This window comes from Trichechus manatus, unplaced genomic scaffold (assembly GCF_000243295.1).
Source record: "Trichechus manatus latirostris isolate Lorelei unplaced genomic scaffold, TriManLat1.0 scaffold00016, whole genome shotgun sequence".
Lineage (NCBI taxonomy): Eukaryota > Metazoa > Chordata > Mammalia > Sirenia > Trichechidae > Trichechus > Trichechus manatus.
In genome coordinates, this window is record NW_004443952.1 from 23,138,147 (window position 1) to 23,162,026 (window position 23,880).

At 46.8% G+C, this 23,880-nt stretch overlaps 1 protein-coding gene across 3 annotated transcripts in view; it reads right to left on the reverse strand.

Annotated features, from left to right (window-relative positions):
- The window catches only part of TMOD1 (tropomodulin 1), an 82,281-nt gene that overhangs the window by 18,489 nt on the left and 39,912 nt on the right, over positions 1-23,880 (reverse strand). For all 3 annotated transcript variants that reach the window (XM_004372241.2, XM_023727486.1, XM_023727487.1), the window contains exons 4-8: positions 19,349-19,468; positions 8,886-8,975; positions 7,815-7,945; positions 6,037-6,144; positions 3,029-3,172 (exon numbers count right to left, since the gene is read on the reverse strand). In XM_004372241.2, coding sequence (XP_004372298.1) covers positions 3,029-3,172; positions 6,037-6,144; positions 7,815-7,945; positions 8,886-8,975; positions 19,349-19,468 — 593 coding nt within the window. The remainder of the gene's footprint in view (positions 1-3,028; positions 3,173-6,036; positions 6,145-7,814; positions 7,946-8,885; positions 8,976-19,348; positions 19,469-23,880) is intronic.

Below are 23,880 nucleotides of genomic sequence, written 5' to 3' on the forward strand. Positions count from 1 at the left end.
TTGCCTCCCGACAGGTGCTGCCCATTTAGTCTCATGCACCTACTTGAGCTAAGAAGCACTCTCTCCACGAGCATCGTTTTATGTCCCATAGTCCAGTCCAATCTTTGCCTGAAGAGCTGGCTTCGGGAATGGTTTCAGTTCTGAGCGAATGGAGAGTCTGGGCACCATGTCTTCCAGGGTCTATAATATGAGAGTCTTAATATCCATTTACAAGGTCATTGTGAGCATTGGAGCCCTGGCAGCACGGTGGTTAAGAGCTCGGCTGCTAACCAAAAGGTCAGCAGTTCGAATCCACCAGCCACTCCTTGGAAACTCTATAGGGCAGTTCTACTCTGTTCTGTAGGGTCACTATGAGTTAGAATCGACTCGACAGCAAGGAGTTTATTTTTTGTTTTTTGGGTTTTTTTTGTGAGCATTAAATGAAGCGATAGATATAAAGCATCATAATTGCTTGTAAATTAGCTCTTAGAATCATGTGTGAACTCCCTGGATCATATTCAAAGTAATTTTAAAAGTTAACAACTTCATAGTTTACATCTGTCATCTCCTTAGCAGTAGAGATTCTTATTATTCTCCTTTTACAGGTGAGGAAACTAAGGTTCCAGGAAGTGAATGTTCTTGCCCCAGCGTGTTCAGCAAGGATGAGGGCTATGGTCAGCACTGGCTCTATCCCTGGGCTCTGAGGGGACAGCGGTGAGAGGGAAGGTAAGCATCTTGTTCCTTGTTAGCTGCCACCACAATGACCCGAGATAGTGCTCTGGGTCAGTTTTGGCCAACGTTTAGCCCCAGGAGTCAGGTTTCAGCTGACACTGGGTAGGCCCTGACTCCGTGCCTGGCCAGGCCCTGAGTCACATGAGTAGCCAATCCCAGGGTTAGGCCCAGGGCTGCGGCCAAGTTTGCTGCATGCCTTTGTTCATCTGCTCTGCCCCTCATGCCTTCAACAAAGAAGGCTCAGCAGTGGCCAACAGAGGTGACAGAAAGGGTAGGGTAGGAGGGGGCTGAGGATGGGTGAATGCCATTGGCATGCAAGAGATGTAAGGAGTGCAGGGCAGCAAATTCACGATAGGACCACTGCTGGCTCATGTGGCCTCTTTGTATGAATTAGAAAAAAGTGTCCTCTCTGGATGGACAAAGCCCCACATCAAGGCACACAGCTTGGGGAGTGGAGTGTGGGTTGAATTTTGACCCTCACCATCTCAGTTGGGCACAACCATCATGCACAACATGTATGAACAACATGCACAACCATCCGGAGCAGCCCTGCTCACCAAGCACGCCTGCAAGGCTAGGTCCTGAGATGGCTACTGGGATTTGGAGATAACTCAGACACGGACCAGCTCCTGAGAAGCTCACAGGGAAGCCAGAGGTGCTGGGGGAGCACAGAGGAGGGAGCACTTTACTCTCCCTGAGAGGAGGCTTGGAAGAGCTACAGCTGGCTGATGGGAGAAGGCAGTGTTGTGCTGGTAAACTGGCTCTTGGGGAAAAAGTCCTGAGTTGTAGCATTTGCCAATTTCCATGGTGTAAATACTCCCACCGTGGGCGATTTCAACATACCAGCGAGCCACCACTGATGTGGAGCTGGGAAGACGTGCACAATCTGCCCTTGCTAGTTGGTTCAAGCTGGCTCCAGAACACCACTGGGAGGTGGAGTAGCTTCAGCTGAACCCAGAAGGAAAGGAGGATTCCTCCAGGCAGAGAAGAGGGCTGGGGCAGGGGAGGACATTCCAGGAGGAGGGAAAAGCCAGAGCAAATGCATAGAGGTAAGAAGGTAAATAGGGAGAAAGTCGTGAAGAATTTTGAATGAGTTGTGACTGGGAAGGGGCATTCCAAGTATCCTGGAGGCTGGTAGCATTTTAGTTTTTGACCCAAATAGGGATCACATGCCTGTTATGATTCTTTAAGTTGTACATTTAAGTTTTACGTACTTTTCTGTATATTTATCATATTTTACAGTAAAAAAGATAACAAGCACTGATAATCTCACTCAGGGATAACAACTGTTTACAATTTTGTAATATTGCCTTCCAATCTTTCTTCTTTGCATATATTTATACACCCATTCAGCAAAAATTTTCATGCAGAAAAAAAAAAAAAAAACTTTTTTTGCACTGAGTTTCTTCCCTATAAAGAAGAAAGCATTTGAAGCAATAAGGTGTAGTGGAAAGAGTGTGGGTTTTGGAATAAGGAGACCTGGATTCAAATCCTGCTTCCTGAAGTGCTAATTTTGTGATGCTGAGAAAGTTGCTTGTCTTTAACCTCTCTGAGCTGTTCTTCTTCTGCAAACTGGGACTGATAATCCCTACAACTTGCAGGGCTGTTGTGAAGATCAGAGATGATGTACATAAGGTGTGCTACACAGAGCCTGGCCCACAGTAGACCCTCAACATATAACAATACAAGATACGTTATTAGCATTATCTTAGAAAGTCAGAACTGAAAGAGTTGCCCTGAAGATAAATGACTGGACCACAGAAGTTACAGAGAATCAATAATTCCATAAGGATAAAGACAAACTAGAATTTCCCCAGAGAGAGTAACCTGGATAGAGGGGACTCAAAGGTCTGTTGAATAAGGGGTAACTGAAGAAACTAGGGCTATTTAGCCTGGTGAGGAAGATGCCAATATTTTCTGAGATCTGTGCCAGGTGTGTCCTGTGGGCAGCAGAGGGCAGAATGAACCCCAACAAACAATACTCAGAGGGAGTTGATTTCCACCTAATATAAGAAAGGATATTCTCTAGTCAGCACTGTCCAAAGATGAAGGGGGTCATGTTGGTAACGACTGAGCACCCCCTACCCCCATCACTGGGTGTGAACAAGCAGAAGCTGGAGGAGTACTTGGTGCGAAGGATGAAGAAAGAAGGTGAGCATGGTAGAGAGGTGTAGACTGGACAATCTTTGAGGTCCCTTAAAGCTGGGCTCCTGGACGTCTAGAATCAGTATCACTTGCTCCACCGGCAGCATGCAGGAAAGCACAGAGTGGAAAGCTTCAGAAGTAAAAGACCCAAGGAGGCTCTCCCCCGTCTTACCTGGTTATCAATTTTTAGCTCCACAAGAGATGTGTTGTGTGGAAGGGCTTCTACCAGTCTCAGGATCCCGGCTCCAGAAATGAAGTTGGATTCCACATTCAGCGTCTTCATCACCTTGTTCACCTTGAGCATCTCAGCAAGGGCCTGGAACCATGGGAGAGAAATGGGAGTGCTCAAGACTCACATGGAGCAAGGCTGGAGCCCCTCCTGGGTCAATCCTAAAAAACCGAGGGGGCCTTGCTGGGAGCGAGAGGCCCTCACACACTCAGGCTGGCCATTACCCAAACACAACTCTATGTCTCTCCTCCCCCCAGCTTGTCATGGCTCCCGAGCCCCTACCGGAGAATGCCATGCTCCTTAGCCTCCATGCAAAGCCTTCTATACCTGGTGCTACTCCCCTGTGCAGCCACGACTCACCGCTCCCTGACAGTGGGCCAACTCTCAGCTCCTCGTGTCTGCCCAGTGCTTTCCCACCACTCTGCCTTTGCCGATTCTGTCGCTGTCACCTGGATACCCTTTCCTTTATGCCTCACTTGTTCAAATCTTGGTCATCCTTCAAGGCTATTCTCAAATGCCCCTCTCTCCAAGAGCCTTTGCTGACGTCCCCAGCTAGCTGTGGTCTGCCCTCCTGAACTCCCATAGAATTTATCCATAACTTCCCTCCTGGAACTTGTACTCCTCTGTATTAGAGTTGTTTTTATATTGCTACATGCTTTTGGTGGGCTGAAAATGTATCTCATTCATCCCATGTTGCCCTCAAGGCCCACACAGTGCCAGAATATAGTAGATCTCTAGTCAGTATTCACTGAGTGACTTGTGGAGTCCCACTCCCCACATATACTCTCCACTTCTCTGTTGAAATTCCATGGATCAATGTTTTCTTCTGCAGAGAGCAGAAGAGGAAAGAGTTGGGCATGGGAAACAACCCTACTTTTTTTTTTTTTTTTGCCTAGTGGGTAAGTGACCAGGGCCACATGGAGAAGAGCTCAGGTGCCCCCAGCACGTTTCGGGGGAATTCAGCCAGTGGGTGTAGATGACAATCAGAGCATCTGAAGGGAATGAGGTAATTGGCAGTTGGTGGAAAGATGTGTCACAGAGGAAAGAAGACACCAGCAGTGATAGGCCCAGGATGTACAGATCAGTGGGGCCCAGTTGTCTGAAATGACGCTTGGAGCCAGGGAGGCCGGCCCTACTCTCCCTGCTTGCTGAAACCCTACTCAAGGCTCAGATCAATGCCACCTCCCTCAGGGAGTCTTCAGTGTTTAAGTCATCACTCCCTCCTCAGCTCCTCGAAAAGTCAGTGAGCCCAGGATGGCATGTCGGCTTTCTCTGCTAGCATTTGTCTCCCTGAGCAGGTTGGACTCCCACCCCAAACCCCTACCAGGGAAGGAACCTAGTCTGCGTCCTCTCTGTGCCCTCCACACCCTCCCCTCCCCCAACCAGGACATGTTTGGCCTGGACTCATAATCAAAATATTTAACAACCAGCAGGCAAGTATACAATGAGCCCTGGTGGCACAGTGGTTAAGCGCTCGGCTGCTAACCAAAAGGTCGGAGGTTTGAACCCACCAGTTGCTCCATGGGAGAAGGATGTGGCAGTCTGCTTCTGTAAAGATTACAGTTCTACTCTGTGCTATAGGGTTGCTATAAGTTGGAATCAACTCCACAGCAAGGGTTTGGTTTGGTGTGGTTTAGGCAATTATACTAGGCCAATTAGAGGGATGTGCTGGTGGCTGAGCAGGGTCCTAGAGGCCCATACCATGCATGATGTTAACTCCTTGCTTGTTGGATCATGGTGGAGGAACTGTCTGGGAGCCAGGGGAGGAGCTGGGGCAGGTGGTGGGGGCACTTACAGAGCTTTGGCAACATTATTTACCATTTGGCCTAGAAGCGTTTCAGTATCTGACAGTGAGTATATGGGTGTGAACGAGCTGATGTCAGCAGTTGGCCTGGCACAAAGGCAGTGCCCAGTAACATTTGTGGGGTTGAACTGAGTGCCAGCATGGTTGTGCTTGGATTCTGATCAGTGGCATAGCAGCAGACAGGCCCTGTGACTTTCCAGTATTGTCTCCATGGGCAAACTCATCATCCACTGGAGAGCTCCTGAGGTCAGAGTTCATCTGTCCAGAGGTTTCCCACCGGGGGCCCCAAGGCAGCAAAGGGAGAGCTATTTAAATTATTTCAAAAATATTGAAGAAAACTGTCCTGCTTATTTTAAAGATTAGAAAAGAACTGATTGCTGAGAGATGATTTATTACCACTCCCAGTTAGCCAATTCCTGCACTTTTTACTTGCTCTCAGTGGTGTAGTAATCACACTGTACAAACGGGCTGCTATGTCTGTGTGTGTAGGGCTGAGGCTGGCTTTGTTACAGTTGTATTCCCAGAGCCTAATTCAGTGCTGGGCACACAGAGGCTCTTAAACATGTGTTGAAAGCTTTTTTAAAAAAAGAATTCATGGCTACTTTAATAATAAGTACAATTCAATTTGATCAGCAATATCTTTTAAGATATGCATAAAAAATAAAATAAAATTGGTCATTGGAACCCATGGATGAAGACACTGATTTAGAGATGGAGAAACTGAGGCCCAGGAAGGAACAGGCGCTGATTCAAATGTGATATGCTGAGTGGAGAGCGATCTGGCTTCAGTGTCTGCACGATTCGCATTTGAATCCCAGCTCCACCGCTTGCTTGCTGTGTGACTTTGAACCAAACAAGTTGCCTGACCTCTCTGAAACTCAGGCTCTTCATCTGCAAAATCGGAAGACTGTGCCTCTGTTGTGATCAGGGGATGGTTGTGAGGATTAACTGGAGCAATGTACCAACAGGCCTGGGTAATGGCCTTCCTGTCCGCATCCCCGTTCCTGGCTCCTAGCCCAGTGCCTTCTCACCACACCATGCAGGGATTCTTCTTCCATGGGACACACCCAGTCATGAGACCACAGTGTTAGCCCTTACGTTTCTATGCCCCCAACCCTCAACGCAGCCAGAACAGAAAGGTACTTACATACGCCACAGGGTCATTGCTCCTCGTCCCGACAATGCTGAACTTCTTCACATATGAGTTCTCTTTCAGCGCTTCTGCGTACGCCTTGAGGGTGGGTATGGGGATATTCTGCGGAGAGAAAGGGAGGCAGTGACCAGCAGCCCTCCACCTGGGGCAAGGCAGTGCAGACAGATGAGGCAGCCACTCTCCTCACTGATTCCTAGCAAGTCTCTGACCAAAAGGGTGAGTGGCCAAAGGGTTCTAGTGCTGCCTGTTCTGTAGCTTTGCCCCACATGAATAAGATTCGAGGAAAACTTTCTGGTAAACAGATTGAGAAAACTCTCGCTGAAAATTTCAGATAAGACCTGAAACTCTTTTACTCTGCGTGCCGAGTCCAGGGAAGAAGAAGAAATCAAGGCAGGGACGCAGAAGGGTGTTGTGCAGGATGGGGGAACAGGAGCTTGGCCCCTGCCCCACAATGTTTCTGACTTGCTGTGTGGCTCTGGCAAAGTCTCTTCCCCTTTCTTGCCCTGTTTCTGGAAAGCATGGTTGGGGTGGTGGTGGCATGAGATGATCTCTGAGAGACTTCTATCCCAGTGCACCTCAGCCCTGGCTGCACATCAGAGGCTCCTGGGGAACTTTCACCAAATACTGATGCCCGGGGCCTGCCTCAGAACAAGTAAATCAGAATCTCTGGGTGTCGGGCCTGGGCACTGGTATTTTAAAAAATTTCCTTAAATGAAAACCACTAATCTAGTTCAACTGCCTCTTTGTGCAGAAGGGGGAGCTGAGGCCCAGAGAGGACTGAGCGCTTGCCTGAGGCCCGGCAGCAAGAGCGCAGAGCGGAGGCCAGGCTCCAGGTCCCGGCATGGCTCTGAGTAGGCATTCACTGCCAGCGCACACAATTCTAAACTGTGCCTCCCACTGGGCACACAGGTGAGGCACACGAGACCCTGGCTGTGTTTTCACGGATCTCTCATTTCAGGGTGTCATTTTAGCTTCCTGTGGGAGCAGAGCATGGCGGTGGAGTGGGGACAGGTGGGGGAGAATACGGAGGGTGCAGGTTTCCAATCTGATTGTGCCATAGGGCTGGCAGCCACTTAAAAGAAAGCAGAGAAGAAAGGAAAGAGGAGCAGGGGATGAGGGCCAGCTTCTTGTTTTACCCCTACCCCCTCCCAGAACTAATCCAGCAGGCCTCTGAGTGGAGCAGGTGGGTGGGCAGCTGTGCCTACATCTGAATTCCTCCCGCAGCCTGTCCAGGCTAGAACTGCCTGTCCATCTGTCCCTCCTCTGCCCTTGGTGGCCACATGGGGAAATGTCCAGAGAAATATAGGCAGAGAGCTTGGAATATTTCTTTGGACATTTGTGCCAACAGCATCCATCTGGGGCTGTAAAATAAGGTTGAATATGAACATGCTACAGCAGAAGTGATGGTTCGGGGGAGGTCACTCTCAAGGCTTGGGTTCCCCCCCGAGTCTGGTGGGCACTGGAGTTTTCGAATGTGTGTCTGACACACGATTTATCTTGGAGAACCTCTCAGTGTTTTGAACAACATGGACGGTTTCCAGAGACAGAGCTGGGTTGGCCCGTGGTGAACATCTGGGCCTGATGTTTGTTTACACTGTTGACCCCTCTCAAACACTCCCATTGGCAATGCTTTGCCCATTTCCTGATCCAGAGACACCCAGAGCCCACACAGGACCTTGTTCACTCTGCCCGGTCAAGCCTGGGCTGTTTGCGTCTGATTGGTACGGTACATGGACATGGCTTTCCCATGAAGCGAAATAAAAGGACTTTACCCGGATGTTATTGAGGTTAACCTCTTCAAGTTTTGGGTCGTTGTTCTTGACCCGCTCCAGCGTTTCTTCTACATCTGTTGCATTTGGTTCTTCATCTGGCACAGGTTTGTATTGTGTAGGTTTGATCACACCTAGACAGAGTGACGATAAATGGCAGGGTGCTCACATAAACACAAGGATGCTGAAAGGAAGCATCAGCAGGGTTCAGGGACATGTGAAGGCTTCGCATCGCAGGGGCTTCCAGAACAGGGCCACTGAGGAAGAAGCACTGTTTGGGGAGCCATGAGGCTTGGGCTCTGCTTGGACTCTGCTTTTGATGTCCTGCAATTACCTAAACATTCTGAGCCTCAGTGTTCTCAGCTGTAAAGTGGGAATACTCGTTCTACCTGCACTTGTTAGCTCAGTGGGCCCTTGTGAGGATAAAATGGAGCCTGGATGGGAAAGAAATGTGTAACTGTTCCAGAAGGGAGGGATGATTATTCTTTTGGCACCCTCATTCCTCTCTGGGGCCAAGATACCAGCTTGGAAGCAATGCAGTGGAGTAATTAAAACAATGCAATATCGGCACAGGAAAGGAAAAACGGACTCATGGAGCAAAAGAGACACCCAGAATACTTGGAAAGTTATGATAAAGGTGGAGCCTCAAGTCAGTGGTGAAAAGATGAACTCTTCGAACACTGGCGCTGGGACAATTGGATAGCCATTAAAAAAATGAAAGAAAGTTCAATCTCTACTCACACCACTCACAAACATGAACTCCAGGTGGAACAAGAGGCCGAATATAAAAAGTAAGCCTCTCAAATATTTAGAATAATCTTTTTATAATTTAGGAGAATCTTTTTATACTATTGAGATGGAGAGGGTCTTTGTAAACAAGATCCAGATCCCAGGAGAGTGTGAAAAGGAAGAGTGGCTGATCTGGCTACATAAAAATTTAAAATTTCTGCAAGGAGCCAGAGCAGCAGTGAGTAGAGGAAAGCAAGAAGCATGAGGGCCTCTCACTTCCATGAGTGACCCTGGGGGTGAGGCGAGGGGCAGAAGTCAAGCCGGCTGGCAGGGCCAAGTACTCACTGTTGAGTCCCTCCTTGTTCACGATGGAGCTGCTGCCCAGAGCCTGGTAGTACTGCTGGTTGCTCATGAGGGTGTGCATGCCTAGGATAGCTGCGGAGAACAGGGAAGGGCCTGTGACTCCCCTCTCTCAGACAAGAAAAGCCTCTTGAGGACAGATACTCCACACCCCAGGAATTTTTGCTCACAGAAACAGCAAGAAACACTTGCGTGAAAACTTTGATATTGTATATTATTTGTACTCTTGTCTCTTTTTACATGACTTTCGAGTCCCTGTCCCTAGCCTAGACTTGCCTAGTCCCCATCCTCAGACTCCTAGATCTCCCCCTGCCCCAGTGTCCCACTGGCACTGCCAACCTAACCTGGCCAAATCAGAGCCATCAACTTTCCCAGCAACGGCCTCTTCCTTTGGATCACCTTCCATCTTGTCATCTGGCTTCTCCCTCGGGGTAAAATCTCAGTCACATGGCACCTCCTCCCCCCTACCAAGCCCTCACCTTCCTAAACAGTGCATTCGATCTCCACAGTGTCACTCAGATCAGTCCCACCTCCCATCCCATCACCTCTATGCTGGTAGAGACTCTATCATTTCTTGGCTGAACAATCGCAGCTGCGTAGTCACTGGTGCCCTGGCCTCAGTCTCTTCTTCCCCCCTCTTCCCCGGTATTTGGCAAAGAACGGTCAGAAAGAGCTTTCTGGAAATGCAAATCTAGTCACATCTCTCCCATGCTCAGTCATTCTTTCATTCATTCATTTTGTTCTACATTTACTGAGAGCCCACATGGCGTGCTCAGCTCTGGGGAGGGGAGCAGAAAACAAGAAAGACAAGGTCTCTGCCTACATAGCTTACAGTCTGCTCAGGGGAGGGAGACCTTAAGCAAGTAACCACACAATTACAAATATAAGCACGGAGTCTGATAAGGGTTTTAAAGAAAAAGTTCTGTGTGTTCTGGGTGAAATAACAGAGGGAATTGAGATGGGAAGTAAGTGTCGGGCAAGTTAAGAGAAAACCAGTACCATTTGCCATCAAGTCAATCCTAACTCATGGTGACCCCATATATGTAACAATTGAACTGTGCTCCATAACGTTTTATTTTTATTTATTTTTGTTGTTGTTGAAAATATACACAGCAGAACATACACCAATTCAACCGTTTCTACATGTATATTAGAGTTCAGTCACATTGATTATATTCTTCAAGTTGTGCCACCATTCTTACCTTCCTTTTCTGAGTTGTTCCTCCCTCGTTAACATAAACTCACTGCCCTCTAAGGTTCCTATCAAATCTTTCAAGTTAACTGTTGCCAATTTGATCCCATATAGATAGTTCTTAAAAGAGCACAATGCTCAAGGCAGACATTCTTTACTGTTGTTCTTAGGTGCTGTTGAGTCAGTTCCGACTCATAGCAACCCTATGTACAACAGAATGAAACACTGCCCGGCCCTGTGCAATCCTCACAATCACTGCTATGTTTGAGCCCATTGTTGCGGCCACTGTGTCAATCCATCTCATTGAAGGTCTTTCTCTTTTTTGCTGATCCTCTACTTTACCAAGCATGATGTCCTTCTCCAGGGACTGGTCACTCCTGATAACTTGTCCAAAGTATGTGAGATGAAGTTTCACCATCCTCATTTCTAAGGAGCATTGGGCAGTACTTCTTCCAAGACAGATTAGATCATTCTTCTGGCAGTCCATTCAATAATTCTTTGCCAACACCGTAATTCAAAGGAATCAAATCTTCTTTGGTCTTCCTGATTCATTGTCCAGCTTTTGCATGCATATGAGGTGATTGAAAATACTATGGCTTGGGTCCTCGAAGTGACAACTTTGCTTTTTAACACTTGAAAGAGGTCTTTTGCAGCAGATTTGCCAAAAGTAATACATCGTTTGATTTCTTGACTGCTGCTTCCAAGGACGTTGACCGTGGATCCAAGTAAAGTGAAATCCTCAACGACTTCAATATTTTTTCCATTTATAATGATGTTGCTTATTGGTCCAATTGTAAGGATTTTTGTTTTCTTTATGTTGAGGTGTAATCCATACTGAAGGCAGTAGTCTTTGATCTTCATCAGTAAGTGCTTCAAGTCCTCTTGACTTTCAACAAGCAAGGTTGTGTCATCTGCATAATGCAGGTTGTTAATGAGTCTTCCTCCAATCCTGATGCCCCGTTCTTCTTCATATAGTCCAGCTTCTCGGATTATCTGCTCAGCATACAGATTGAATAGGTACAGCAAAAGGATGCAACCCTGATGCACACCTTTCCTGACTGTAAACCACACAGTATCCCCTTGTTCTGTCTCAACAACTGCCTCTTGATCTATGTTCCACATGAGCACAATTAAGCGTTCTAGAATTTCCATTCTTCACAATGATATCTATAATTTGTTATGATCCACACAGTCGAATGCTTCTGCATAGTCGGTAAAATACAGGTAAACATCTTTCTTGTATTCTCTGCTTTCAGCCAAGATCCATCTGACATTATCGATGATATCCCTCCTTCCACGTCGTCTTCTGAATCTGGTTTGAATTTCTGGCAGTTCCCTATCAATGTACTGCTGCAACTGTTTTTTAATTACCTTCAGCAAAATTTTACTTGCATGTGATATTAATGATATTGTTTGGTAATTTCTGCATTCGGTTGGATCACCTTTTTTGGAATGGACACAAATATGGATCTCTTCCAGTTGGTTGGCCATGTAGCTGTCTTCCAAATTTCTTGGCATAGACGAGTGAGCGCTTCCAGCACTGCATCCATTTGTTGAAATGTCTCAGTTGGTATTTTGTCAATTCCTGGAGACTTGTTTTTCACCAATGCCTTCAGTGCAGCTTGGACTTCTTTTTCAATCCCATCACTTCTTGATCATATGCTACCGCCTGAAATGGTTGAGCACTGACTAATTTTTTTTTGGTACAGCGACTCTGTGTATTCCTTCCATCTCCTTTTGATGCTTCCTGCGTCGTTCAATATTTTGCCCATAGAATTCTTCCATATTGCAACTAGAGGCTTGAATTTTTTCTTCAGTTCCTTCAGCTTGAGAAATGCCAATGTGTTTTTCTCTTTTGGTTTTCTAACTCCAGGTCTTTACACATTTCATTAAAATATTTTTGTCTTCTCAAGCCACCCTTTGAAATTTTCTGTTAAGCTCTTTTACTTCATTATTTCTTCCATTTGATTGAGCTACTCTAGGTTCAAGAGCAAGTTTTAGAGTCTCTTCTGACATCCATTTTGATCTGTTCTTTCTTTCCTGTCTTTTCAATGACCGTTTACTTTCTTCATTATGATGTCCTTGATGTCATCCCACAACTCGTCTGGAGTTTGGTCATTAGTGTTCGATGCATCAAATCTATTCTTGAGATGGTATCCAAATTCAGGTGGGATATACTCAAGGTTGTACTTTGGCTCTCGTGGACTTGTTTTAATTTTCTTCAGCTTCAACTTGAACTTGCATATGAGTAATTGATGGTCTGTTCTGCAGTCGGCCCTTGGCCTTGTTCTGACTGATAATATTGAGCTTCTCCATCGTCTCTTTCCACAGATGTAATCGATTTGGTTTTAAGAAGATTTCAGGGGATATTTTTGGTTTAACATTTAAAGGTTATTCACTCCATAGGGGTTTCAATGGCTGATTTTTCAGAAGTAGATCACCAGGCCATCCTTCCGAGGTGCCTCTGGGTAGACTCGAGCCTCCAACCTTTCAGTTAGCAGCCCAGTGCACTAACCATTTGCACCACCGGGAAACTCCATGTTAAGAGAAGGGAGGAAGAAAGTTCCAGGCAGAGGGAATGGTGAGTGCAAAGCCCTGAGGGTTAGGGAGTGTAAGGCCAACGAGGCAGGAGCATTGGGAGAAACAGGGAAGAAGGACAGAGATGAAGTTGGCAATGTGTTAATAACAATGATCATACCACCCACCTACTGAGTACTTGCTATGGTCCAGGGAATATGCTTTACATCAGCTATTTTCAGTTTGGCTGCACATTGGAATCCTTTGGTAATCTTTTCAAGTTCCAGATGCCCAGGCCTACTATAGACCAATTAAATCAGAACCTCTGGGGGTGAGGCCCAGGCATCTGCATTATTTTCGAGTTCCCAGGTAGTTTCAGCGCACAGTTGAGGCTGAGAACCACTGCCTTACATTAACATCCTCAACCCTCCCAACAATTCTCTAGAATGAATTTTATTCAAGTAGCAAGGTGGGAACCTACGGGGTCTTCTGGGTTGAGGTAAGGAGTTCAGATTTTTTTCCAGGTACAGCCCGGGAAGCCACTGAAGCCTTGAGCAGGGAGTGGGAGGTCTGACTGGGGTTCTGAGAACATTAGTCTGGCCATGTGTGAAAAAGTGACTACAGAGGGGAGAGGTGGACCTGGGGGATCCAAGGGGCTGTTGTACCCATCTAGACAGGAGGACAGTGGTCTCTGATGGCCAAGTCCAAACGCCAGAGCCTGGCTCCCAGGACCTTCCTGGGCTGGCCCTGCCTCGATAGACAGCCTGGCCTCTTGCCCACACCCTCTCTGCTCCAGCTGCACAGTCACTGCTCAGTAGCATCTCCTGCTTCTGCCAGTGCTGGCCCCTCTGCTGGAAATTCTCTCTCCACTTGCAGTGCCCACTGCTGAAATGGCCCCTGTTGGGGTGGCCAGCTGGGGCATTGGTGCTTCAGTGGTAGAATTCTCATCTTCCATACGGTAGATCTGGGTTCCATTCCCAGCCAACGTGCCTCATGCACAGCACCACCTGTCTGTCAGTGGAGGCTTGTGTGTTGCTATGATACTGAACAGGTTTCAGTGGAGCTCCCAGACTAAGACAGACTAGCAAGGCCTGGTAATCTGCTTCCAAAAATCTGTCAGTGAAAACCCTCTGGATCACAATGGTTCCATTAAGGATGGGCTCGACATGAGTCGGAGCTGGCTCCATGGCAGCTAACAACAATAGGATTGTTAGAGTTAGCAAATAAAAATACAGGACGCCCAGGTGAGTTTGGATTTCAGATAAACAATGAATATTTTTTTTAGTAGAGGTATGTCCCAAATACTGAGTGGAATATGTTTATATTAAAAATTATTCATTGTTTATATGAAATTCAAATTCAGCTGGGCATCCTATATTTTATGTAACAGCCCTACCTCCATCCTACAAGACTTTGAGTAACCTTTCCTCCTCCAGGGAGTCTTCCTGGATTCCTCTCTCTCCCCTCTCGCTCTTGGTTCTCTCACAACACCTGGTGTTTGTTGGTCTACATGATGTTAGAGGTATCTGGACACACATCTGCTTCCCCTACTGGTCTGTGAGCTTCTGGAGATCAAGTAAGAATATTATATCTGTCTCCTCCACTTCCCCTATAATACAGTCAGTATTTGCGAAATATTTGGTGATGATTTTTTTAACCCCCATTTGATTAGATATGGCTTCCAGTTAGAGAAACAGCACGAGAACCCTGGATGAGAAGTCAGGAGACCCAAATTCCAGTCCTGACTATGCCCCTGACACCAATGTGACCTTGGGCACAGCCCCGCCCCTCTCCGGGTACTTCTTCCGTATAATGTGCGTCTTTGGTACAATGAGGGATGTCATGGATGGAATTGTGTCCCCCAAAAAATGTGTGTAGCAACTTGGCTAGGTCATGATTCCCAGTATTGTATGATTGTGTTATCTGATGTGATTTCCTTATGTGTTGTAAACTCGACCACTATGATGAGATTATATGTGATCTCCTCATGTGTCGTAAATTCTATCACTGTGATGAGTTTATACTGATGAGGTTGACAAGATTAGTGTCTTAATGCAATCTCTTTTGAGATATAAAAGAGAGAAGCAAGCAGAAACACAGGGGAACCTCATACCACCAAGAAAGTGCTGGGAGCAGAGTGTATCCTATGGACCTGACGTTCCTGCACAGAGAAGCTCCCAGACCAAAGGAAGACTGATGACATGGACTTTCCTCCAGAGCCGAAGGAGAAAGCGTTCCCCTGGAGCTGATGCCCTGAATTTGGACTTGTAGCCTACTGGACTGTGAGAGAATAAATTTCTCTTTGTAAAGCCATCCACTTGTGGTACTTCTGTTACAGCAGCAATAGATGACTGAGACAAGGGAGTTAGACCAGATCTGTGGTTCTCAATCATGAATGCACATACGAGTCACTTGAGGAGATTTAGACATCAATGCCCAGGCTCCATCCAGGACCAACCAATCAGAATCTCTGGAGATACTATTTTTAATCTCCTTGGATGATTCTGCTGCTCAGTGGCAGCTGAGAACCACAAGACAAGATGATCTTAAAATCCCTTCTGTTTCTCACATTCTAAGAGTCTTCTCTGCTAAAATTATACTTACTTGTTCATCACTAAGTAGAACTGGTTGGGAGAGACACATCCTTATTACTCTGAGCCCTCTGGGTTTTAATTTAGGCTGTGTCTACTTGGGCAATAGGAGCTGGGGCCTGAGTCAGCAGCAGGTGAATCGGGTCACTGTGAGTCACCTCCTGGAGCCAGCTCTTCCAGCTCCCACAGAGGGGGCAGCTTGTGGTGATTCAGGGCTGCAGCTTGGTTTTCAGGGAAAACAAGCTTTGGAAAGGTTGCTGGGAATCATGTGAAGATCAACATCATATGACTGGCTGGTCTTGCCATCTGTATAAAGAGATGGGAGATGGAAGATGCAGGTGGTGCTTGGCTGCCAGTTTCCTGGAATGCTCCAGAAAGGAGGGCAGAAGCCAGGAGGCCACAAGGAACTGCTAGGGGGCAAAGAGGAAGGAGACCTGAGCTCCCATCTGAGCCTTGGTATTAATTTTTTGGGTAACCCTGTACAAGTCACTTTCCCCTTTGGGGCCTCAGTTTTCTCACCTGGAAAATGGAGTGTGTTTGAATGCAGATCTCTTACATTCGCATAGAACTTAGCTGCACAACAATTTCTCATGTTTTTATCCCCTTTGATTTTTACAATAAGCATCCAGGGCAGGCGTTGATGACCCTGGCTTGTTCAGCACACTCAAGAGAGAAATGGTTTGCCAAAGACCATTGAGTGAGGACTCTCCTGTCTTCTAAGTTAGTAATTGTGCTTACTTACTAATCTGTAGTGCACAATAGATAAGTAAGTAAGCACAATTAAGCCTGTGCCTACCTTGCCTACTATAAGCCCATGCGTACCATGCTTACTGATTAGTCCACCCCTTACTGGAGAATCTCACCCACTAGTCCACACAATAGGTCACTAGCAGTTCTAAAGTTCTAGAACTCCCCCTAGACTTTGGAATTCTAAAGGTAGATAACATATATTCTAGGAGGGAATGTATGTCAATAGCAGGCCTAAGAAGAAATGAAACCATTTTGCAGCTTAGAGGAAATTAGGGTTGCAAAAAGGAAGGAAGAAAAGAAAGAAAGAAGGAAACAAGAAAGCAAGGAAGGAAAGAAGGGGCCAAGCTAAATTTCCATTGGTGAGCAAATGCCTGGCAGTCTGAAGCCACTATTACCTTGGCCAGGCCTAGGCCCCAAATCACTACTTTCCCCTTGTTTGGCTTTACACATCCACGTCACCAGGAGTGGCTGATGGGGGAACACAGCACACCAGCATAGCCTGCTGCTTCATTCCTTGCAGACACTAGCAAGGCTGAACTTAGCGCCAGTGAACCTGATGAAAAAAAAGTCTAGATCTTCCCCAAAACTCAAAAAGGGCTATTTTTGAGCTCTGAAAAAGAACATCGCGTTCTCTTTCCAGTCTCTGCCTTGGCAGGGTTCATGTAGTTTGTAATTCCATTTAGGAAGCAGAGATAACGGCACTCATCTCCAGCTTCTCCAGCTGCCAATGGCCTGGGCTGGTTCGGGGCAGACACAGATGGCAGGCAGGAAGGTGTTTTTCTGCCTCCTAGGAAAGGTGGGAGGAGCTGGCTCCAGCCCAGGACTTGAGTGCAGCTGAACGCTCCTGGATAAGCCACGCCCTGACCTTCTCAGAATCCCTGGACAGATGCCTAAGAACTTGAGAAGAAACCAGAAGCCGGAGGGCAGCCTGGCTAAGACTCCAAAGGTGCCCCCTGAGGTAGCCGCAAGCTGAGGGGGGGCGGGGAGGTGGAGGGGGTGGTGTCAACTGCCCTTGGGGATGGCCTGGGGTTGCCTCTTCTGAAGGGCAAACCCCCCCTTCTCCTATTCCCTTTCTGGGCTCCTGCCCCACCTGAAGGATCCCTAAAGATAAGTCAGGATCACATCTCTGAGTGGGAAGGCGAGGCACAGATAATTCCGAGTGCTTGCAGCTGACGCCTGGGGGCCTCCCAGGCTACTACCCAAGGCCACAGGCCAAGAACTTAGTGCTGTCAGAGTCCTGTGCATTCTGCCATCACCCTGTGGGGACACTCTTTATGTTGGAATTTACATTTCTTGTCTGTCCTCCCCATCGAATCCTGGGACCCCAGGACAGGGCTGGGTCTGACTCATCCCTGTACATAGTAGGAGTTCCATTATGTATGCTGAATGTATGAATGACACACAGACAAGAAACTAAATGAACAAATAAGAGTTCACAGGCCTTACCTTGCCTGTGTTCACACCTGCCACTAGGTGTCTACCTCCATGTTCCTACCATGGCCAATCTGCTCAAAGGGGCCGGCCTCCTCCCCAGCTACAAGCCTGGGCGCCTGCGGTTTCCTTACCTGGGATGTTTCTCCCCCATACTTCCTCTCACTTACCTCTACTCTTCCTGCTCTAGATTCAGCTTCCATATCCTTCCCTCATCTCCCCCAGCCCCAGCACCTAAACCAAACCTCCAAATTACTACACCTGTCCTTTTTCCTGTATGGCACTCACTTTCATTTGTCATATAATAGTTGCCCGATTATTTGTTTAACGTTTGGCGCCACGAGGACTGTTTTCTGACCATTCCTTCTCAGAGCCTAGTCCAGAGGCTGGCACACAGGAAGAAGGCACTGGATATATTGCTGTTGAACGTGGGAAGGAGTGAACAAGCCAAGGCAATGTTAATGAAAATGCTCTACCTAGGCGCTGGGTAGACCAGAGACGACCTGGCAGGCCCCGCGTCCTCCTGTCTCTACTTCTCTTTCTCTAAGGAGTCACCTACACTCACGGCTCCTGTGGGCGGCTCCGAATCCACACCAGTTGCTCTCTGGTGGGCTTGCCACACCCAGCACGCCAACCTGATGCCTGCTTCCAGCTCATGTGGCCAGCGAATCACCCCCTCCCCACACCCCACGACAAGGCTGGCTGGTGAATCAGAATCACGCCCACCCCCAGTCTATGAGGTGTGGGGCGCAAGTTTACAGATTGCCCCTGAGCACTGTTGCCGTTGCTACACCTCTACTCCACAGAGCAGCTCTCTCAGCCACCCAGGTCTGTTTCTGTTTTCTGTAGCAGGTGGGTCAAAAAGCCTGGCGTCATCTTGGCCTTCTGGTTCGGTCCAGCACCAGGAGCAGCTGGTCTCTGGTGGACCATGTCTCAGCCACTCCGCCTGGGCCCTCAGAACATTTAGCTCAGGGAATCCAGTTTGCTTTGCAGTTAAGGATTTGTTTTTTTCAGAAGCCACACACATTAGGTCATATTAGACCCTACCTTATACCCATATATATATTGACCCTCTCTCCCACCCCTTCCGCCCTCCTGCTATCACTTGGGGGACCATCAGCAGCTCCCAAGTCTGCAGGATAAAAAGACCACCCACCCTCAAAGATAGGAGAACACAGCACAATGGGGCTGGAACACACAGTGGGGAAGGGAGGAGACAGTGGTCAGGAGAGAAAGGCAGTGGGAAGAGTTCTGAATATCAGGCCACCTTCTGGGGCTTTGGAGCCCTGGTGGCACAGTGGGTAAGAGCTCGGCTGCTAACCAAAAGGTTGGCAGTTCAAATCCACCAGCTGCTCCTTGGAAATCCTGTGGGGCAATTCTACTCTGTCCTGTAGGGTCGCTATGAGTTGGAATCGGCTCGAAGGCAACAGTTTGTGAAGATCATATGGGAACACACATGGAAATGGAAGGTGTTGCAGTCATATGAGATACTTACTGGGTGATCCCCTCAATGCCTGGTTTCTGAGCTGGCCACAGGCAAAATGCAAGGTTGTAAAATCAGATGATTTTGCCCCAGCTCCTTGTGAGCCTCCCAAACTGGAGATGCCAGAAGTCCTTTGACTGTTCCAGTCTATTCTCTCTTCCTATGTGGCATGGGCAGGATTTGAAGCAAACGACTAGTGAGGGTATCCTATGCTGGAACATTGCCTTTCTGGGATACTTCCACATCCCTCTGGGTTGGGGTCTCAGCAACAATAGTTAGTGTGGATTAGAGCATTTGGGTGGTTTTATCTCTGCTTACCTCATTTTGGTTAAAATGGATTTCTGTTTTAACATTCTTGATCTCCTTTAATCTTTGTTAGAAAATATAGAGGGTGTTCATGTTGAAATAAACCATAAAAGGCTCCCTGCACATGCTGGTAAAACCCTTCTGGAGGATGTGGGGAAGTTTCTTGAATGCCTCTTACCTGCGATGTCGCAGAGTTCTGCATCAGAGGCGTTTGCCAAGGCCTCCTCCAACTCCGGCTCCAGCGTCACACTCTCCAGCACGGGATCCATTGGCTTCTGCTTGGGGACCCAGACCTTTCCTGCAAACACACAGGGTGCACATTACAGGGCGCAGCTGTGATGGGCAGCCTTTGGATGGCCCTGGATGGACCATCACAGCACCCTTAAGGTGAATGTCGAACTTCCCCAAAGACTGGGAACCAGAGATCTCCAACAAAAGCACCCTTCACATTTAAAAAGAATAATTTCATACTTTGGTAAAAAGGAGATCACTGGCCACTGAAAGCATCAGTTATGATTTTAAACAACCTGTAAGTAGGAAAAAAATTCAAAAAGAAAAATATAATAGAATGCCAGGATCTGAGATACCTTAATCAAGGGTTTTGATATTAAAGAAAACTTCTGAAACATTTCTAAATAAAATAAAGTACACTTAGATTATTAAAAGAAGAATAGGGAGCAAAAATCTATCCTTGCTTTAGCAAAGATGCAGGTACAAAGATGGTCACTGCAGTATTCACTAGGTGGGATTGTTGAAGAAATCACAGTGCCCCCATACAATGGAATTCCAACAGTTATTATGAAGAAAGAGATCTCTACTTACTAAGGGGGAAGATACACAAGACAAAATGTATGAAAAAGCAACTTACAAACAGGATGAACATTTTAATTACATTTATGAAAAAGTATACATATACTTATTCATGCAATGAGTATTTACTAAGTGCTTCCTATGTACCAGGCACCTTTCTAGGGGCTGGGGACACAGCAGTAAGATCCTCATGGAGCTTTACAATTTAGTGGAAAGAGACAGATAAGAAACAAACATGTAAAGATATCAGATGGTTTTAGCACCAGGTTGGGGTGTGGGTGAGGTGGGCACTGCTATTTTGGGGAGGTGACAGGGAACACTGCACTGAAATGATGGCCTATGAGCTGGTACCTGACAAAAGTAACAAGAGCCTATGTGGTTATCCCGGGAAAAGCAAAGGCCCTGAGGTCAGTTTCCAAGAACAGCAAGGAGGAGGGTGTGGTTATGGTGGAGTTAGGGAAGGAGGAACTAGTAGGTGATGGGGTCAGAGGGATTGCTGGGGGATGATCACATAGGGTCCTGGAAGGCACTGGGAGGACTTTAGCTTTTACTCTGAGATGGGAGGGTGCTAGCAGAAGAGTCACAACATGCTGTGACTTAGATTAAAAAAGGCTCATTCTAGAACTCTGGCTGTTGATTGTGAAAAGCCTGAAAGGGAGGGAAGGGTGAGGGTGGCAGGGAGATGTCAGGAGGGACTTGCGATAGTCCAGGATCCAGGCGAGAGGGGACAGTGACTTGGGCCAGGGTTGTGGAAGTGGAGGTGGGAACGGAGCAGGAAGTGCACAGAGAAATATCCAGAAGGATGTTCACTCAAATGGGATCAGTGGAGGGAATTACTTTGAATTACTTTGCCTTGTTGTTTAAATTGTTTGCAGCAAAGATCAATTATCTACATAAGCAGGACAAAGTCATTTAGGGGAAAAGAATGTATCATAATCTCCATCTTAGTATCAGATTCTAGGAATCCAGAAAAGTGTAAAACATACAAGGAAAACAAAAATGCCTAAAAATAAAACCAGCTATGAAAAGGAAGATTCGATGACTAAGATGAACATTCAATAAATATTTAAGAGCTTGCAGCAGGTACCTCCAGCAAGGGTGGTGACTCCAAGACACTCGAGAGGGGGCCTGGGCTTTTTCCCTTCCTCCATTTACTAGCTGGAATACAGATGTGATGACTGGAGCTTCAGCAGCTAGATATACCATAAGGACAAGGACATATTGCAGGATGACAGAATGAAAAACTGGGAAGAGTCTGGATTCCTGATGCCAAGGAAGGTGCCTTACCAGTCCTGGGATGCCTAACCTGGCAGCTCTTCTAAGTGAAAGGAAATTAAACTTCCATCTTGATTAAACCTCCTGTTATTTTATTTTATTTTTTCCACCATATACAGCCAAATCTAACCCTAAGGATAAAATCCTCCATGGAGCTTTATTCTGCTTCCCCTACTTGAATGTGAACAACGTCCTCTTCCAAATTCCCCAGGACTTTACACCCATTTATGGCTCTTACCGCATCCCACCAGGTCTTGTGGGGACTAGAGTGCTGTTTCCCTTCAGCTCAAGCCAGCACCAGGCCCAGCATGGGGCAAGTGCTCAGTAAGGGCTAGAATGAATGGTCGTGAATCTGCCAGTTCAACCTGGAAGGCCTTCTTTTTCTTACCCTTTGCTGAGACCTCACTTCATCAACCATAAGGGCTCTAACAATCATTATTTACATACTTAATATTAATGATGAGGAGGATGATAATGATGGTGACTGAGGATGAGGATGATAATAATGAACCCTTTAGGCTTATGTTGCTATATGGAAACAGAACCCATTCTAGCTACCCTCCTTGGGCCAGCCTGGTTTCTCACGAAGGCATCCAGGGCTCTGGGAGGCTGAAGAGCTGTCCCCAGCTCCGGGCAAGCCAGCATTCTGGGGGAGGAGTGGCAGGGTTAGTTTGTCCACCCAGGTCTGCTGCTCACTCTCTCCCAACCTCAGTTTTCCCATTTTTCAAATGTGTACGTAGGTGGGAATGAGGAATCTTTAAGGTCCCCTAAAATCCAAAGAGTCTTTTACCTTTATCTGCTGCACAGAAATCACTCCTCATGGCACAGGGTCCCTGTTAAAAAGACCTCTGGTGCCCACACTATCAGCCTGGCCAACTCAGCCTACTGTTACCCACCCCCACCACCTCTTCCCCTGCCACCCCCCTTCAGGATGCCTCAGACCACACAATCCCTCCAAAATTCTGTAATCCAGATGCCCCTTGGGCCTCACTGACCTCCCACCGAGCTCCAATTCCAAGGTTTGGAATGGCTCGAAGTCCTCCCTGCATCTGCTCTTGCTTGCTTTCTCCATTTATGATTCACTAAGCAGCTATTCTGTGCAGGGCATTGTGCTAATACAACAGGGATACAGAGAAGACAGACAGGGACACTCAGCTCATCACGTCTGGGAGAATGGAGGAGACTGAAAATAATTAATTAGACAATTAATTAGAATTATGTCTTAATTCAACAAATTGACTGAGTGTCTACTACGTGCTAGGAATATATTAGCTGCTGATACTGATGAACAAGACAGACAGGGTGCTTACACTCATGGAGCTTATATTCTAAAAGAGAAGCCTACAACGTTCATTACACATGTGTTTAATTTTAGCTCATTAATTCATTCAGCAACTCTCTACTGAGCCCTACGATAAACGTCAGACCCTGTAGGGTACAATGTAAGCAAAACAGCCCAAATCCCCACCCTCACGGAGCTTACGGCTAGTGAGAGAGAGAGAGAGATGATAAATAAAGAGACAATGATAAAATCTAAATTGATATGAAGGACACACACAGCTTCTTGAGATGGAAAATACTGGAGGGAGAGCTGAAAGGGAAGGCATATTCTATGCAGTAGACAGCTTCTTTGAAAGAGAAGATAATACAGTTAAGATCTAAAGGATAATAATAGCTAATACTTACACAGCATTCACAACATGAATGCCAGATGCTGTACTAAGTACTTTATATATATCTTAGCTCATTTAATCCACATAATAACCTCATGCTGAGTTTGAACCATCAACCTTTTGATTAACAGCGGAGCGCCTAACCACTGTGCCACCAGGGCTCCTTACAACCTCATGAGGCTGGTAATATTATTTTCATATTCCTCATTTTATGGAGGAGGAAACTGAGGCACAGCGCTTTAAAAATTTACTCAGGCTCACACAGCTAGTAATTGGTAGTGCCAAGATCAGAACCAAAGTAGATATAACTCCAGGCTGTGTTTCTAACCATTCTCCTAAAGGGGAGAAAGAGCCAGGCATGAAAAGAGCAGGGAGCTGGGAAGCGGGACCAGCATTCCAGAAGGAGGAAATACCTGCAAAGGTCCTACAGTGGAAAAGAGCATGAAGTGTCTGGGAAACAGAAGGAAGGCCTGTAAGACAGCAGTGCAGCAAGCAAGGGTGAGCATGGTGGAAGAGGATAGCACAATGATTTGGAGTGCAGCTGGAACTTCTGGAAGGGTGGGTAGTCAGGGAGAGCCCCTCTGTTCCCCTAGGCCCTTCTAGGTGGCTTACCTTGTGCTGGGGCAGACAGACTTGGAGAGACAGATGAAGAAAATGATGATGCAGAGGGAGAGGAACTTTGGGGAAAGAGTGAGGATAGTTAGGGTAGAGATAGGGTATCTCTTATTCCTGGCTTGCACAAGATAGTCCTTATTTAGGCCTGGCCTGATGTCCTGATACCATTATTAATAGCTCCCTCTTTCACTCTCAAAAGTGTCTAGCTTTGCTCACTGGCCAGACCGACAAAAGAAAAACAAGAGAGGACACAAATAACCCAAATAAGAAATGAAATGGGGGACATTACAACAGACCCAACTGAAATAAAAAGGATTATAACAGAATATTATGAAAA